The sequence below is a fragment of the Phoenix dactylifera genome, unplaced genomic scaffold (assembly GCF_009389715.1).
Source record: "Phoenix dactylifera cultivar Barhee BC4 unplaced genomic scaffold, palm_55x_up_171113_PBpolish2nd_filt_p 001486F, whole genome shotgun sequence".
In the NCBI taxonomy this organism is placed as follows: Eukaryota; Viridiplantae; Streptophyta; class Magnoliopsida; order Arecales; family Arecaceae; genus Phoenix; species Phoenix dactylifera.
The window spans coordinates 69,700-88,602 of NW_024068798.1; the positions used below are offsets into that span (position 1 = coordinate 69,700).

Genomic DNA, 18,903 nt, shown 5'->3' on the forward strand with positions numbered 1-18,903 from the left:
CTTCTTTGCTAACGCCTTCCACCTACTGTTCTCTTTCTTCAGAACCACACCTCTTTTGACACCTATGGAACTGTCATTCAGGCCATTGGAGATATTTACTTTAATCTGGAGAATAGCTTGATCCCAACCACCCCCAGCCCAGCACAATCCCTCGAGGGTGAGTTCTCCAATCCAAGCATTCAAAGCATACAGCGTTTCCCAGTCTGCATGCAAACCTCGTGTTTCTTCCTCAATAGTCTCGTATATGACCAAGACATAACGCTGGCTGGGTAGACTATTTTATGCACTGAATGCTACCTCCCCTTTTTTTTTTTCGCTGAAATGCTACCTGCCCTTTACGGGAGAGCAAAACGCCAGCTGCTTTTATTATTCCAGTAGAGATTAGATCTTGTGCAAATAAAATATCAATTTAATTATAAAAAAAGGGACAAAGGCTGCTCTTGTGGCAAGAGGTGATATCATCTGAGCAAGCTCGATGGTTGCTCCTTTTATGTCTTTACTTTCAGATGAGATTTGAGATCTACTTTAGCTTCACTGGCTAGTGGCTACCCAGTCCACTGACCCTGCATCCTTGTTGAATGCTGGAGGCCGACACAGAAGCACTGCTTTAGCTTTATCAGCAGGCAGAGAGCCAGGTTGTTTGCATCTTTTCTGGCACCATTCTCTGCTAACTTGGCTAACTCGGTCTTGGAATCTCCTTTCATCCAATCCTTTTGAGCATCATTAGTGCTAGAAATGGTGTACGTACATGTCATGTCCAAAGCAAGACATGCACACGAGCCCTCCTGATAGATCATTGATAGAACTAAAATGTTCTGGTGATTTTTTGGGACTATGATCATTAGTGATAATCCATCCGCCCCCACTGCTCTTTACTGAAAAATCAATGCTTATTTGCCCTTAAACTGATATAGCTTTCTACTTATTCTTTTTTTTTTTAATCCCATCCTCTTTGGTAACCGGCGCTAGCCATGCTTAAATGGATTTATGCAATATCCTGACCTGTGTGCATCTGCACCAAATTGCCATGCCATTTTGTACTCTGCCCTAATCTCTGCCAGCAAGGTAGAAAGAACGTGAGAGACCCACAATTTGAGAAGAGGAAAGCTATCATTAAAGGATCATGCCTGCAACATGGTTCAACATAACAAACATCAAAACGCTGCACTAACTGTTTCTGACTGCCAGAAGCCTCCCGTTCATCTATATTTAAACAATAATAGTCGTCGTCATTGCCTCATCATCAGGTCATCCTACAACTGAACAATGACTCCTATTTCAGACATTTTTCATACAATAAGGCTGCTTCTATTTGTCCAGTCAGAGTAGTCCCCACTGTTCCATGGAATCCAGCAAACAAAGCTCATGAGGAATTCTGCAATCACCATAGCAACCATTCAATTCCATCCAAGGGATTTTTGTTTCAGCCTTCATCCAGCCTGGCTTTGAGGTTACGTGAATCAAAGTTCAATAAACAATAGTAACCCCCAACAACTTCAAAGACAAAGAATTAATAATGATAAAATAGCCATCTCCATCCATATACCTTAATAACGCAGTCATAAACTGTATCTTGAAAATATCTTGTTCAACAAATCACCTAAAACATACTCACACAAGACACTGAAGGCAATAAAAGTAACTTATATAAACACACTATTTACACCACATTTCCTAATCTGCATATCCACAATAACAGCACCAAATCATAGGAAATTACTACGAAGAGAATCCAAAACTGGAAAAAACTAGCGTCCATTTGGTCTTACTTAAAAGAGTGGTGTTGGCTTGGAGGAGGCCATCCCTTATTTGTGCAGCAATTGTCCCTCACAGCCCCAGGCCCATGAGGAATGAACACAGAAGTGGACTTAGAGGATGCTCCAATGTCTTTCATGGTGTCGAAGTACTGGGTCACCAGCACCATATCCATGACATCCTTTGCTGTTGTCCCAGGCACATTTACCGAGAAGGCAAGCACACTGTCCCTCAGCCCATCCACAATAGCCTGGCGTTGGCGTGCTATACCAGCCCTGCTAAGTATTTTGATTCTGCATCTCCTTCAGCCCGCTTGATCTGCAGTATTTTCTCAGCTTCAGCCTTTTCATTTGCTGCCACCCTGAGCCTAGCAGCTGTTGCAACAGTTGATAGTAGATGTAAGAAAAAGTCATGTTAACATCTAGCAAAAATAACTTGAATAAAGTTGCGAAACCTTTTACTCTTGAACAGTCAGCAAAAGTGGGACAGGTCCACCATGCAATGGAATTTTCGTGGTTCCAGCAGTGTGAGTCCCACATCATGAACTGAGATGCACGATGCATGGCTGCCTATGCATTGCATGAGCCATGAGTGATGCCATCGTGAAAGTATTGTGATGGTCCCGTGTAGTGCCAGCCACAAAATCATGCACTAAGATGCATAAAATGTATGGCCTTCTGCACTTCACGTGGTCATGGGCATCAATGCGCAACATTAATCATGCATCACAATATGATACATGCACCAGTGTTGCAACATCATGGTCCAATAAACATTAAACCTACTCTTTTATCATGTCTCCCTTTAGCTTTCGTTTATATCCATTAATAAACTCCCCTGCACATGATCACATCACAGCCAAATCTGTCATCTGTTATTTGTACTACAGGCATTGCTGGGTGATCATATCTGATATGCACAGCATTACTCATTACATGGGCATGGGAATCAATGCGCAGCATTGCTCATGCATCTCAATATGATGCGCGCACCAGTGTTGCATCAGAACATCCAATGGTCCAATGAGTATTAGATCTACTGTGTTACCATGCTTGTCTCCCTTTAACTTAATTCATATCCATTAATCAACTCCCATGTACATGATCAAATCACAGCCATATCCATCATCTGTTATGTTGTATGACAGGCATTGCTGTGTGATCATATCTGAAACCAGTGACCAACAACCAGTTGGGCCATTATCGCACCCTGCTTTCAGAATATGGAAAACATACTAATGCACTGGCTTGTAAATTATTCCAAATTTACATTATGGAATCCAACAAAAAAGAAAATCTTGTGACAGCAACCTATGTTATACAGGTATGCATGCGCACTTATTACTAGTGGCAGGCAACATAAGTTGGCATTTCAGATTTCGGGTGAAAAATGGATCATGTATCCTAAAGAAGAAGAGCATGCACTAATTCACCATGAAAAATTCACATTTAGAAAGAAGAGCACTCTAACAGGGAGGGCAAAGATCATCAATTAATGTCAAGGACATAAAGATTGAAAAATAGACTTGCCTGCATTAATCTCATTCATTGCTCTCTTAACATGTTCATCAGGCTCAATATCCACAATGAGTGTTTGAACTATCGCGTATCCATACAATGACATTGCCTATCAGAAAAGGTGAGGTCATTTGACTAATTTGTCTGGCTGAAATATAATATTGAATAAAAAGATTGATTACCTTTTCAAGTTCATCTTCCACAGCTTTCGCAATATCATTCTTCTGCTCAAATACGTCATCTAAGTTCAGCTTTGGAACACTTGCCCTGATGACTGTCAGCAACAGAACATCTCTCAGGAATCTACTGTTTATGGATTTAAGTTTTCATCACATGTTTAATATACAACTACAGTTGACTGGTAAAAACAGTTTCATCACGTTCAAACTGACATCCTGCCAAATTTCATAACTAGTTAATAAAGACACTAACAAAATCCATATAGTAGCAGAGCCTACAGGAGCCAGTAATCAATGACGAGGATTCGAAATATAACTTGCCTCGCCTGTTTAACAGCAATTCAGATGGTTAAAAAAGGAAAAAAAGTAAAAATAAAAGATTGGATCCAAACCAATAAAAAAACTTTATCAACTCTGGAGCAAAAACACATGCTTGTGTATTCTATGCACATTAGGTTTCATTGAATAAGAATACAGACAGAAGATCTCATGAAAATAATTTTTTAAAAAGTTATAATATAAGACTTCATGAAAGATTTGGACCATGCATTTACAATTTCAATATAAGTTTGTCAGGAGACTGAATTGGGAAACTAGTGCGAAGCGGGCTTTGAGAAACACATAATTTGCATTCTCAAGAAAACAAATACACCCATGTCCCTCGTAACCTCATATTTCTTCACTATGCGTGACTTATCATGTTTTACATAATTGGATTCACATCAACCATTGATCGGACTCCATAAGATTATGGACTTACCAATAACAAATTTTCTTCTTTAATAAAAACAAAATAAAATTAAATTGAAAAAGATAAGGAAAGAGGTTTTAAACCAACTCTGTTATTTAATCCATTATCATGTGACGAGGGGGAGAGCGGGGTGGAGGAGTTGGAGGGAAGTTAGACATGGATGGGGTGCATGGGAGATAGCATAGAAGATGTGATCCATGTTTTCTTTTTCCCGCATTGTGGCAGGGCGGGGGTTAGAGGTGAGCATTGGGCCGGGCCGCCCATGGCCCGGCACGGCCCAGCACGAAGCAGCTACAGTAACGGGCCGTGCTAGGCACGGCTTATAAAAGGAGGCCGGGCTGGGTTAAGAATTTCTGGCCCACGGGCCGAGCCCAGCACAGCCCATAAGGGCCTGGGCAGGCACGATTCGTGGGCCAAGCACGGCACGGCCCGCGGGCCAGCAATTGAATATATTAATTATTAGAGAAATAATGACTTTAGATGCAAGGGTCTGAGGGCAGGCCGATATGACCTTGAAAAACCTCTGCGCTTCTTCTCTCCCTCTACTCCTTCCGACCTGAGTTCTCTCCCGGGCATTCCGCTCTCCCGTCCGTTCGCGACTTTGATGGAAGCTGCGCTGCGTCAGCAGCGGCAGCGGCAGCGATTCCTTTAATGCGTGCATCCCGCTGGGTGGTGCTCCGCCTATGCGACTCCCTCCTCCACCCTCCCCGACAATCGCTCTTTTCGCCCCGCACCACCTCCGTCTTCGAATCTGAATCCATCCTTGTGCCCTTCGCCTCCTCTTTTCCCGTTCTTCATCCACCCTCCCGACGAGAGGACGAAGCTCCGCCTTGCAGGCTTCTTCTCCTCTTCCCCCTCCGCCGCCGGCGCTCACTTCTTTACGGCTCTCGGTTCATTCCCTGTTTCCTCGAAAGGTTTTTCTAGGGATTTCTCCTCATCAACGAGGCCTTCTGGATCAGCTCCTCTGCTGCTCTCCTTTCCTTCGTGCGCAGTTGGGTTTCTCCTCGCCCCACCTTCGTGCCAGGCACGGCCCGTCTCGTGCCTAGCACGGCCCGTGCCAAGCCCGGCATGGCCCGCCACCCCACGGGCCTAGGGTCGTGCCGGGCTTAGCCTTTAGGTTAAGCGGGCCGTGCTAGGCACGGGCCGTTTAGTAACAGGCCGGGCCAGGCACGACCCGTTTGGTCTGTGGCCCGGTGGACCTAGGCTAGGCCGAGCCCGGCACGGCCCGATGCCCATCTCTAGCGGGGTGGTCCTAGCCAAATATTGTGCTTGTGGTACCCCTTCTTCATGGGCGTTGCTGTCCCACTCCACACTGCTGGCAACCGATCAACACCATATACTACTACTATATTATTTTTTTTTATTTTTTTAAAATTAGTCATCCATGTGTAACCTCTTTGTAATTATTCATCTATATCTATATTTTTTTAATGATTTTTTATAATGCTTCCTACTTCCCACTTTAAACTTTTTTCTTTAACCACATTTTCCTGCTTCCTGCTTTCGTATTATTTCCCAAATCCGTTTTACATAATGCAACCATTGTTTGGACAACAAGGATCATGGTCAGCATAATCAGAGCATTGGCTGTTCAGAATTACAAAAAATGTATCATTTTTCAAGGACGAAATGCAAATCAAAACCAATTATGTTGGCAAAGATCATATGTTGGGACGAAACAGCACCTAACAAACTTGAATCCACAGCAAAACTAGTAGACTTCGTAAATTAAATCCCAAGGGTCCTGTAACCAAGTGGGAAGCATAACTTCTCATATTGAATGAAATTAGAAGTTCAGATCTTGTGTTACAAAACTATAAGACAGGTTGTATGTATGTGCTCTTGCCGTATGCGTCTGCATGCATGTCAACAATTCAGAGGAAACGAACAAAGAAAGGTACTTAACATGCATGGAGAAATTGTTAAGGACAGGATATAAATAAGCCTCAAGCACTATACAGCCCCCTCTTTCTTTACAATATTTTTAGAAAGACCAAACGACTCTTTACAATTATCTTAGATGAATTTAACGCTCATTTCAAGAAAGGATACCTGTATATACATTGTTTGGAAATGAAATAATGTCAATTGATAAGAATCTTAAAGTTCATAAAAACATATGGAAAAAAAAAGGTTCAGGGGATGATTTTTTCACAGTCCATTCAAGTCTTGGTAGCAGAAAACTTTTATCTGGAGTGTTCACCCGCTTGGGAATCTCTTAAGAAGCTCAGGCTTGCACCATCTTCCTAGGCACTTCCTAAACTAAAATATTGAAAGCTCCAATTCCCTGTACCCATACTCAGATACACTCTTAACACCCACGTCCCACTCAAGGGACTGTTTGGTCGTTGCTTCTCCTTTTCAAAAGTTACGGAAGACGAAGCGCTTTTTTCACTTTTCTTCTCATAGAAGCACTTCTTGGATAATGTACCAAATACTTTTTTTTTCCAGGAAGTAATTTTTTGCTTTAAAAGTTAGAAAAGGACTTTTTTTGAGCAACTACAAACAGGCCCAAAGCAGCCAAGTTACAAGTAATCAAAACACTATCAAATGCAATTTTCCATGGAAATAAAAATAAAATGACCCTGGTCAATCTATTTAATTGGGCATCCAATGTGTTCATTTTCATTATTACGAGAAAGAATGGAAACTAACAAATATGTATCTAACAAATCTCAAATGCATAGCAAAGTGGTGATAGTTTTGAGCATGCCTTAAGACTAGGGATGGCAAATGGGTCGGGTCGGGTCGGGTCATAAGTGACCCCGGCCCAAACCGGTTTCTTGTTCGGCTCCTAATTTTGGACCCAAACCCAACCCAATAGAAGATTGAGTTAGGTCGGGTCCACCGCTATAATTTTTGACACAACGGATCATTCAGATCAGGTCGAGTCGGGTCGGGTCCATGTATAACCCAGACCCAACCCAAAAAATTCAGGTCCAGTTCGAGTCTGGTTCGAGTTAACCTATCCATGGCTTTAGAATTTACTGCAGCCCACGGGCTCAAATAATTTTACAGATTCGATTCGAGTCAGATCGGATCGTAGGATTGAAAATCCAAAACTACCCAAATTTCAAATAGGTCAAATCGGATCGGGTCTGAATTCAATAAACCTAGAACCGACCCGACCCAAAAAATGGATCGGGTCCAATTTTAAGACCCGACCCAGCCCCACAAGTCCTCCAAAATGGGTCGGATCGAGTCTAAGCTGGTCGGGTCAGGTCACAGGTCAACCCGACCTATTTGCAGCCTTACTTAAGACTTAAAAGAAAAAAATTGTAAGATATCAAAGAAGACCTAACATCTCACATGGGCGTAGAATCTTAAGGCCCTTGCATATAAGAATGCTAGGGTGAATATGTGATAAAAGTTGAAATGATAAAGTGAAAAAGAGTAAATTGAAGCAAGTGTTGGAATTGCCATGAAGTGGTGGAGAGGCAATTAGAATGGTAATGACCAAGCAAAATGAGTTGAGGCAGGTTTTGGTGACAAGAGGCTCAAAGATGCTTTGGAGGAGTTTGAGAAGGGAGGGAATAAAGCAAAATACGCCATCTCGGCATCGGGCCCCATATCGGTGCCATCCTGTCTTTATGTCAATACGCCCCTCATACCGTGTACTGATTATCGAACCGATATGGTACGGTACGCCCCGTACCATCTGGTTCAGTATGATATGGCGTACCATGAAACGAGGACAAAATTTTGACAAAAAAAGAAACTGTTTCGGAAAAAATATTAAACAATTTCAAATTTTATAAAAACTAAAAAAGGTTTGTGATGCCACAAGCAAGAAGTTGGAATTAGACTTGTTAATTGTATATCCATTTCACCCTGATAAGCAGTGACAAAGTGCATGGTGTGACAATGATATTGGAATTCACACTGTTTAGTATATTCTGAAGGCTAAATCATTGAAAAACATTTATACACATTGATACTTCATATTCTTCTTATCTATGTATCAAGTGCAAATTGCACCGTGCATCAAGCCACTAAAATCTGAATTGATATGTATGTAAGCTCTGAAAGAATAATGATTCTTAATCTATGTTGCCTCAGCTAATTTATGGACATTGGATACAAGATCAAAAACGGATGGGAAACTATGGGATCTATACATCCAAAAGATTGTGATCATTACTGATCAATATATGGCACACTGATCATACACCCTCTAGTGTCCAGTTGTCATATGCAATGGGTATACAAAATGATCTAAAGAGATAAATATTTATATTTTTGTTAATTATAATTGAAGAAGATAACTTCAAGCTATAAAGGAAAGAACAAAATCAATTATTCTAGAATTCTATAGTTGACTTCCTAACTTATGCAAGAGATAATAAACTAAGCATAGATATGAAAAATCAGCAACATCCAATGGATGGCATTCAATATCATAAAAAAGAGTTTGACTACACTAGAAGGTGAATGCAATCATACCATCAAAAACATAAGATTGAATTTGTTCCCTTGTGTTGCTAAGTTTGTAGAAAGCATCAGATGCCTTGTCAGCAAGAGCACGGTATTGTATAGATGCAACAACAGTGACAAACCACATTATCCTGAAACACCAAGAAGCTACCCATAAGACTTGATAGATTCAATTGATCCATAATGCTTACTGCACCTTCAATACTAACAGAACCCCAAAAGCAGAATAGGAAATAAAAATAACAGACTAATATGAGCAGGAAAATAAAAATAAATGTGAAATCACATAAGATGGTGTTTGTCTAATAGAATACACTTCATGCTTCACATCTAATTTGATTCAAGAAAAATGTTTCATGTATTTTGCATCTTCTTGTCTTTGAACTTTAATTTTGAAGCAAATTATCCATAAAAATGAAATGCAAGTACAAACCACTCATAGTCTCCATTTCCAGTTGGCCTTTTCTTTAACGGTTTTCCTTTATGCAGAACATAAGCAAATAAGATTTAATTATACGAAGCACTTGGATTTTTGATATTTCTCTGATTCAAAGTTGCCAAAAGCTCAAGATGCGCAAGGCAACAAGGTTTCTTGGAGCCTAGGTGCCAGGTTGCAAAGCCAGGCATGCACCTTGACAAAGTGAGGCACGATGGTGTAAATATATACATAATAATGAATATATGATATTGAACACATTCAACAATGAATTACCAACATATCAGCACAAAATACAAATGTAAAAGCACTAGATTTCAGATCTACGTGCATATAAACGACATGGCATGTCAAATGTCAAATATCAAATGCTCAAATATAAAGTCAACTAACTAACCCAACAGTAACACATAGTTACTACCAAATAAGAAATACGACAAAATCAAATTACAAACAAGCAAAAAGTGTTCAATGATCAATTATCTGAACTCAAAGGTCAACACATGAAGAAGAAGAAGAAGAAGAAGAAGCACAGCCACTGTGTTAAAATAGACAAGGCACTTCTCTGGCCACCAGAAGGAACAGTTCATCCTCTGTTTCTGATGGATAGAGAAGCACTATTAATGGATATTTTTTTAAAAAAAGGGAAGCATAAATGCCACCCAGGCAGCTTTATTACTTGAAGGGAAATTTACAGATGCACCATTAATGGATTAGAAAAGGCATGCTTTCTCGTGCGTGGGTTTTTCTGCAAAGCACACAAACAGCACACCTTTTTAGCACCAACTGAATTTGCTTGCTTTTCCTTGCAGTAGGCAAGGCTCAAGAGTGACGCCTAGGTGTGCCTTGTGTCTTTGGCATGCCTCTGGCAACACTAAACAAAATGTCAAAGATTTATCAGGAAATGATGCAAAAGATAGTGTTATCTTGACTATATTTCTTTCCAGAACATAATCTAATTATACCAATGATGTTGATGATGATGATGGCAATCTATAAGACTTCATATTAAGTGTAGACTAAAAGAAGAAAAAAATAAATAAAAAGAGAGCAGTTAGGGAAACACACCTTTGTCTTTGTTTCACAACGAACATCAAGTTGTTGCACACGCAATGAGAGGTAGCCAGCAATCTGCTGCCCGCAACACCAAGGTAAGAAGTGGAATCCAGGATCAAGCACATCAGCGAACCTACCAAAAGTTTCTTTGATGGCCACAGTTGACTGGTCCACTTGTAAGCAACAACAAGCCCTGCCCCATTCTTAACTGATGACAGTACAAGAAAAAAAAGGAAAAAATCATTTAAGACATGACCATGCTATCAAACCTTGTTCATGTATTTGGAGACATCAATGGGAGGCTGTTTACCAATTCCTATTAGACTGCATCCACAGTCACTGCAAGCTTCTTCCATGTTCAAATTTTAAGCAAGCTAAGTTACAACTAGGTGGGCATGCTTGGTCGATATTAGTGATAATTTGAGAACCACCTAACAGAATGGCCTATTTATAAATTGCAAATATATTTCTAATGGGTACAATCTGTGGTAAAAAGCATGGGTACAAACATAACGTTACCTTCAGTCTTACAATCAGATATGTTTATGAGAACTTTATAGTCTATGGTTCAAATTTCTAAGATCCTGCACATCTATTGTGGACATAGCAAAATAAAAATTCGGTAATAGACTGAAACAACTGGCTGCAACTGATACTCATATATCAAGATGCTCAAAACTAGGCCAGTGAATCCATGTCCCTACAGCAGTGGAAAAAAAATAGATATCACTTGCAGTAATACTTCACAGAGTTTATATATGAGGAACAAGATAATCATCTCCACATCATAAAAACCAATATCCTTCATCCACCACTCGATATGGTGTGAAGGAAATGTAATTCGTACGAACTTTTAAAACCAAATATGTGCCAGCCTGTAAATGTTAGATTGGAAAATAGCTTCACAGAATCGTTGATAATCAAGGTTACACATTCATATTAAGAAGCAAGCAACAGCTAAACATGAAATTTAATTCTCAGGCAGAGAGACAGAGAGAGAGTAACACATCATCCCTAGTCTTGACATGTAGTATAAGTACAAAAATCATTATTTTATAATCATCAGATACTTCATTCATCAATTCCATCTCCTTTTAAGAAACTCAAAGGCTGTGTTTGGTTCAGGAAATAGGAATACACATTCTTTTTGGAATATTCCGCAAGGAACTCCTGTTTTGTTTGGCTAAAATTTCCGAAGCAGTTCTAGGCCGAGGGTGTTTCATCCATGATAAAGACAGGATGGTATAAAAGAGGCTTTATTCCAGGAATAAAATTATTCCAGCCTCTTCCCTTGATCCTGCTTTTTTCCCAAACCAAATGCACTCCAAAGTCCTTTGCACAGCACAGCAGGTTCTAAGCTACAACCCTCAAGACAATAGCATCACAAGCAATTGATTTTGAGAACTATAATTAGCATCGATAAGATAGCCCTGGCATCAGAAGATTACCTTCAAAACAGCTGCAAGAATGCTATCCTAGAACAAGGTTTCGGATATTGCAAACTGGTCTATATCAATAAATAGTGTGGGAGAGAGGATAATTCTATTAGCAAAATGACAAAGCAGTAAAGACCTTTCAAATACTGGCAAATCTTGTAATCCTTCAAAAGTCAACATGCTGGCCGCCGGAAACAAGATACTAATCTATACCAGGTGCTACGAACATACTAATCTTTATCTATTAAAACCTGGACACTAAAGCATACAATAGCCATTTGGCCATTGGCGGACCTAACATTTGGAAGAGCATATAACAGTCCATCCTGGCAACCTTAATTTCTTTATTTAATTCCGGAAGGATATTTTCAACTCCCAAGGCCTAATACACCAATTCCTTGGTGAGTGCAACTGGGGGTGCATTGCCCTAATTCCAAAACAATTTCTCATCCTCTCATTTCTTCCTTCACCCAAACGATTTCCAGCCATTCCAGAGGATAAACCTAAATCCAACCAATCTGAAGATGGCAATCCAGAAAAATTATTAAAATAAATAACAATAATAAAACAAAATATTTCGCTGCAATTTCTCATTCTGTCATTTTCTTCTATTACCAAAACGATTTCCGAGGATAAACCTAATCCAACCAATCTGAAGATGGAAACCCAGAAAATTATTAAACAAATAACGATAATAAAACAAAATATTTCGGTGGAGATCTCAAGCAACTTGCTTACGCAGATAGTTTGTGGAAATTTTGGAAAGTTTTCTCCCAGGTAGAAGATGCAAGATCAAGGAAGACACAAGAAATCACGTCCCCGACCTATCAAGAACCGGTTCTCGTGGACCATATCCAAAACCATTAATACTAGCAGGTCGATGCGACCTTTCTCTAAACCCTAATTTCCAATCTTCCAACCCACTGAATCAAAGCAATCAGAGCCACGCATCAATTTATCGCCTCGAAAACACGAGGAAACAACAACAATCCAAAAGAAAGACGCAAGAATTCCCCTTCCCGGAAAAAAAAATCCATATTTAGCTGGCTCATCAGACGACGGAACAAAACCTAAGAAAGATCGCAGAAAGAGAGAAGAGGTTCGCATTACCTCGGGAAGCAGGAAGCGAGGAAGAATCCCGTGATTGAATTGGCAATGCTTCCCAAGCCCCTTCTCACTCGCTCCGTCAAGAACCCGGAAGTTCTCCGAAAACCGGGAATAGCCGGTTTGCAATTGTCCGGGTGTTGACCGTTGACAGACTGGCGTTATCTTCATTCCTACTCAAAGGTATTAACATACTCCGCCGGCCGATCGGAAGCGTTGGGCAAAGCTGAGCTGGCCAGCGTCGTGGAGGTCCTACATGAGTTTTTTTTTTTTTCACAGTATGAGTCCAGCAAACAAAAATAGAAAAAAAAAATGGCCAAGAAAACTTAAAATTGTCCAAATTTGACAACAAGAGAAAGTTGTAGCTGGAGTTGAGTCCCAAAATAAAGCTTGAGATTGGTGGCCAAACATGCCACCAATCTCAAGCATGAGAAGCTTAAGATTTGTTTAGGGAATGTTCTTTAGAATTCTTCAACAAATCTTTTTGTCCAGTTGATTAATATTTAATTTGATAATTCCTACAAATATATCCATGCTTGAATAATTTAATTTATCTAAATTATCAAAAAAAATATTCTGATAATTTTTTTCAATCCTTGATGCCAATTTAACTTGCATCAATCCAAGTAAGCAATACAGGTTGGACACTTCTTTTGTGAGAGTGGAAGGGTGGTTGGAACTTTTCCTGTACAAAATTCTACATGTTAATGATCCGCCCACGACAACCCTCCCACTTGAAAAGAAAACAAGTGGAATAACTTTTTTGAAAGTTGATATGATGTGTCATTTTCTATGTCCGCTCAACTAATACATAAGACTTTATGCTCCATTTGATTGCAAGATAATGCCAGCAAAATGCTGCTTTTGATGTTATCTTGCCAAGTGGAATATCTTTTTGCTAAAAGAATAGTCTAGTTAAAGACCCTATCAGGAATAAATTTAAACCCTAAAGGAAACTAATCTTTTACATTTCTTGAATGCTTTTAGCTGCTATTTGTGTAATAAATGAAATTGATAAACGAATTTAACGCAACCAAACAAAATTTTGAGTTATCTCTGGAATAAACGAATCTTAGAGAGATACCATGAATTAAAAGGATGGCTAAATGGAAATTTTCTTTGTCCTAACCAAACAAGACATGAGGAAAAACTGACATATTGAATGGCCACTCTATGATTGCAATCTCTCCACCAACAAATCTAGAATTCTAAAACTAGGGGCATTAACAAGAGAAGCCCTACTGGCCTTTCAAACTATGGGCGGGCTTGGCTCAAGATCAACTTGCTTGCTCATTTTTTAGATTAAATATCTCTTAGCAAATATTCGTTGCTTCATCTATTCTCAGCATAATATATAAATTAGAGGACCTTCATTGTAGCAATCAAGGTTCGCTGTAGCCAGTACCGAACTCCATACCGGTGGCGTACTAGTATAGGCGTACCGAGTGTTGATACGGTACGGTACGCGGGGTACGCTAGGCATACTGACCCTGACATATCAGTATCGGTACCCACCGGTATGCTCAGTACCAATATAGTATGTTTGGTACGGACTCGGTACGGACTGGTACGCGCGGTACCGCATATCATGATAGCAATGAAACTATATTTTGCTTAAAAGGCTACATACGTAAGGAAAAATAGAAACCATATGAAACCATACAAATTTGTATGTTTATAGATCATACTACTAAAAGAACACGAGGAAAAATAGAAACTTTGGAGCATTGATGTAACTTACATAAGAAGTTGTTTTTTTTTTTTTTTTGGCTTTGGACATTTTTAAGTAGAGAAACTGCTTTGCCTGATCCCTAGCCAGAAACTGGTGCATTGTTTGTCAAAATTCTATATATCTTCATTCTGCCCAAAGTATCCATGCATAAAATAGAAAACTTCGACCTGTTCGCTGCATTCACATATTTTTGTCAGTATTAAAATAACACTAGATGTAATGCATGTGAGCCCAATAGCTTTAAAAGAAACAAGAATCTATCAACTGGAGCAACAATGTTAGAAGAGTGAGTGAATCCAAATTCGATCAGGCAACAATGAGGATCCCATATCAACAATCCAAGCCGTTAATATGATATATTATCTTTAAATTATTTACATATACAAAATTATATAATTTGAACAACCTGATCTACACATTTAATGATTAAAATTTTTTTATGCAATTTAAATAATATAATATAATATATTTTTTGTGTACTTAATATATCGAATGGGAATTTTCAAATTATATGATTTATTATATGGATCTGATTATCGGTGTCGGATCTCCAAATTGTATATATATAGATAGATGATATCCATCAAACATGATGTCCTTAGAATTACTGTAATTAACAATTTTGCTATTAAGATTAACTTTAAATGTATGAATGCAACTTCAGACCAGAGCATGTCGTAGCTCCAGTAACTCATTGACACAACCATGCTGCCTTATTGAATGCTTGAAATTGCCCTTGAGACAATGATTTAGCTTATCAGCAGACAGAGCCATGTTGTGACAGATGTGATCGTTAGAGATTCGACGATTCCTGGTTGGACCGATTCAAGCGATTGAACCTGGGTTTGGTGAATGGAAATTGGCCTTAGGTGTAATAGGACTCCCAGTTACTGCGCGCGATCGTATACTGAGGTGCTTTGCGTAGTCTTCTCTATCCTTATTCCCTGTGACGGTTGACCGACCCGCGTAAGGTGCCGGTCCCTGCCTGCTTGGGTTCTTCGGCAACCGCTCTTCTATTTTGCTAGAATTTTTTCCTAGTGAGGGACTGGAACAAAACGAAAGTAACCTACTATGAGGATGGGCAATAGAGCACGCTTTCCGCCTTGGGAGGGAAGTTAGCCTCGTCCGGCCCTGCTTCTACTTACGATCAAAAGCCTTGCCACGAGTGAGAAGCCAGTGACGAATCTAGATACAAATGGAGATCCGCGGAGCCATCTTTCGCGGAGTACCCCTCTTTTAGTGAACCTGGGGAGTTGTCAGCGGCTCGACCATTCTTTGCAAAAAACAAGAATCTGAAGTATGACTGGCCAGATGAGCATCCAACCTGATCTTTTATCAGCCATTCAGCAGCAAGACCTTAATAGATAGGGCAGCTCCGGTGGCCTTAGAAAGGCCTAAGGCCGCAACATGCTATGCCATTCATTCCAGGATCAACCTGACCACAGAACTATGACCAACTACCAAGTAATCATTTTTTTCCCAGCATTGTGCTGATGGACCAACTCGTCCTAGTATGTAGAAAGGAAAGTATAACCGATGATCTATCACTTTAAGCTTGATAAAAATTACAGAGAGGCTTTAAAAAAGAAAAAAGAAAAGAAATAGGGAAAAATAGGAACATTCCCCATGATTCTTCAGTCTGAATCATTCACAAACTCTTCAAGCCCCGAGAACAAACCTGATAACACTGTAAAACCTCCTTCAACTCAATTGACTATATCAAGCAACTGACAATTACTATAACAAGACAAAAGACAATGGAAGCATCAAATTATAAATATCTTCAGAGTCATTCTTTTGAGGTAACTTGTAACCAACAAAGGTTGACTCCAGTCCCCCCACACCTCCATCAACCTTTATCCCCAGCAGCCCTCAGACTTCTTATCACCAGACATACAACACAGAGATCACCACAGTCCTGCACACTTCTCGCCATTCAAGATCTCCAATTCCTCGGAATAACTTACAGGAATATATGTGCTCATGGTTGTTTGTCATTGGCCTTTGGCGACTGGCGGTATGGAGAAGGATGTGAACCATTAGAGAGGGTTCTTACAGGCTGGTGCCCATATCTTGGAAATGAAGCATGTGGTTTCAAACCATTTCTTCCAGTCTGGTTATTGCTGTTTGCTGCAGCACGTTCTGCTTGCATTGACTGAAACAAGTACGAAGAGCTTGCCATGTCTTTGAGGTTTATTAATGGTTTGAGCACTTCCACTACATCGCTCATTAAGGGCCTGGACTTGGGATCACGACTGAGGCAGGCATGTGCCAGCTGGGCAGCTTTCTGGGCACCTTTGATTGAGAAGTTGCCATCTAGGCGAGGATCTATAAGTCTGAAGAAGCGTCGTCTTTCTCCTAGATGGGGGCGTGCCCACTCCACCAGGTTGTGCTCGCCATTTGGTCGGTTTTTGTCCATGGACCTTCGCCCTGTCATCATTTCAAGTAGCACAACCCCAAAACTGTAGACATCACTCTTTGATGTCAGATGTCCTGGAAAAATAAAGTTAGGTACACATAAGTTGACAAAATCAGAAAGTAAACTGCAAAATGCCAAAAAATAGAACAGGATCAGTCAGTGTTGAGCTCCGTGAGGGCATGAACCATAACCACTGGCAAGAGCAAACTGCAAATAGAGTTGCATGCCCACCTGAACATTTTCTCCATTTTCTACGATCTAGAGAGCTTTCCTTGGCAGTGCCCCTTTAAATACCTCACTAAGCTTTTGAAATGTCTAGCCTCCAATAACCCTTATGTTAGCTTTTCAAGAAGAATCATCCACAGCGCCACAAAATTTAAGACCACACTCACAGATCAGAACAAATGTTGTAGCTTCCGCCTAATGGTCCCACCCAAGTAGTATTTTATCACAATTTTGTAGTAATGGAACTCAGCTCCAGTCACTCAATTTTAAGAACGTACAAAGATACAACATTACTAAGTTTCCAGCCCCCATCTACCTCATAGTCTGCAGTAACTCTACTCCAATATACCAATACTTACCAACTACTAGCCGTATCCATCTAGCCATAAAAGTCAAGTCAGTATTTCTTTCACTATTAATACTTCACCTGCAAAAACAATTCTGACCTATATATTTTGAATTTCTCATTTGAAATTTAATAACACTATCAGATCATTACTAACGAAAGTTGCCTGAATTTTTCAGATTAATAAGACCACTAGAAGCATCCTGAATACATAGAAATAGGGAGATCCAGGAAGTGGAATGCAAGTGCAAGTCTAAAGAGACTGACAGTTGAAAATTTTATCTCCCCTTTCGCATGGCAAATTTCTCTCCAACATAACTAATATGTCCTAGATAGAAAAAGAAAACCACGTCTCTGACAAGAGACTAGGACAGAAACTAGGATTGGTTAAGCAATTCATCCTGTACGTAAGTTACAAGCTTGCCCACTGACACTGCTTTAATTTCCACAAAGTTCAATGGAAGCCATGAAGTTGCTTTAAGTAACACGAGACAAGCAAATATTCAAATGATGTTCGTCTGGATTGTTACAGAGTACAGACAATGAACAAATTGCCCGACAAACTGAAGGCTGGGATATAAGCAACATAAAATATAATACTCTGATGCAGCACTCAGAAAACAATAATAGCATCAACATGAATGCATCATGCAGTCTGATATTTGCTGATATTCTATGATGAATTAAATCTTACTTTTGGTACATTAAATGAATCATGTAGGTAATCAGCATGGTATATACTTGGTAAACAAAATGGCATCAGCATGAATGTAGAATGTAGCCTTCTATTTCCTGATACCCTACAATGGAATCTTACTGTTGGTAAATCAACTTTTTTCCTTTGGTACATTACATGAATCGTGTAGGCAATCAATGTAGTATGCACTTAGTAAATTGAATTCGAAGAAAACCATGCCTTACCAAAGCATGAGAACAAAGCAAGTTTATTGAAAGCATACAGAACTTGAACACTTGAGAAAACTTAAAAAACAATAGAGGCAAGACCAAATCAAGCATAATAGGATATTATATTGCAGCATATACTGATTAGCCTGCTCTGACCTTTTTAATACATTAAACCGTAAAATCTTTTTTAAAAAAAAAGAAGCAAATGACAAAGTTTAGAGTGATACTAACAAAAATCAGTAACAATTCAAGGATGACTCACCTGTCATTACATACTCTGGAGCTGCATATCCATATGTTCCCATCACTCGTGTTGACACATGAGTTTTATCACCATCCGGAGCATCCTTAGCAAGCCCGAAGTCTGAAAGCTTTGCATTATAGTCCTAGAAGAGCACATTCTCATAAATAATCATATTAATAAATGAAAAGAGATATAAAACTTGTTACATACCGCATCTAATAGAATGTTGGATGTTTTAAAGTCACGATATATCACTGGTCTTTCTGCTTCCTCATGAAGAAAAGCAAGGCCCCTCGCAGCACCCAGAGCAATCTTCATTCGTATGGCCAGGGAGAGGCAGGGACCCTGTTGCATAAAGCATGT

The 18,903-nt window shown here is 39.7% G+C and overlaps 1 protein-coding gene and 1 pseudogene across 1 annotated transcript; both read right to left on the minus strand.

The window, feature by feature from the left end:
* Positions 1-1,541: 1,541 nt before the first annotated feature.
* LOC120108683 lies at positions 1,542-10,316 on the minus strand (annotated as a pseudogene).
* A 5,600-nt stretch (positions 10,317-15,916) lies between these two features.
* Positions 15,917-18,894, minus strand: LOC120108681 (probable serine/threonine-protein kinase PIX7). The gene is made up of 3 exons (XM_039122359.1): positions 18,751-18,894; positions 18,559-18,682; positions 15,917-16,893 (listed from the first exon to the last, which is right to left on the minus strand). Exons 1-3 carry the CDS (start codon positions 18,892-18,894, stop codon positions 16,382-16,384), a joined length of 780 nt encoding a protein of 259 aa, XP_038978287.1. The 3' UTR covers positions 15,917-16,381.
* Positions 18,895-18,903: the final 9 nt, after the last annotated feature.

Coding starts and splice junctions, on each gene's coding strand:
- LOC120108681 (XM_039122359.1), bottom strand. CDS start 18,894: ATGCAACAGGGTCCCTGCCTCTCCCTGGCCATACGAATGAAGATTGCT. Junction 18,683..18,750: donor CCAACATTCTATTAGATGCG/GTATGTAACAAG, acceptor GTGCTCTTCTAG/GACTATAATGCAAAGCTTTC. Junction 16,894..18,558: donor TCCAGAGTATGTAATGACAG/GTGAGTCATCCT, acceptor TTATTTTTCCAG/GACATCTGACATCAAAGAGT.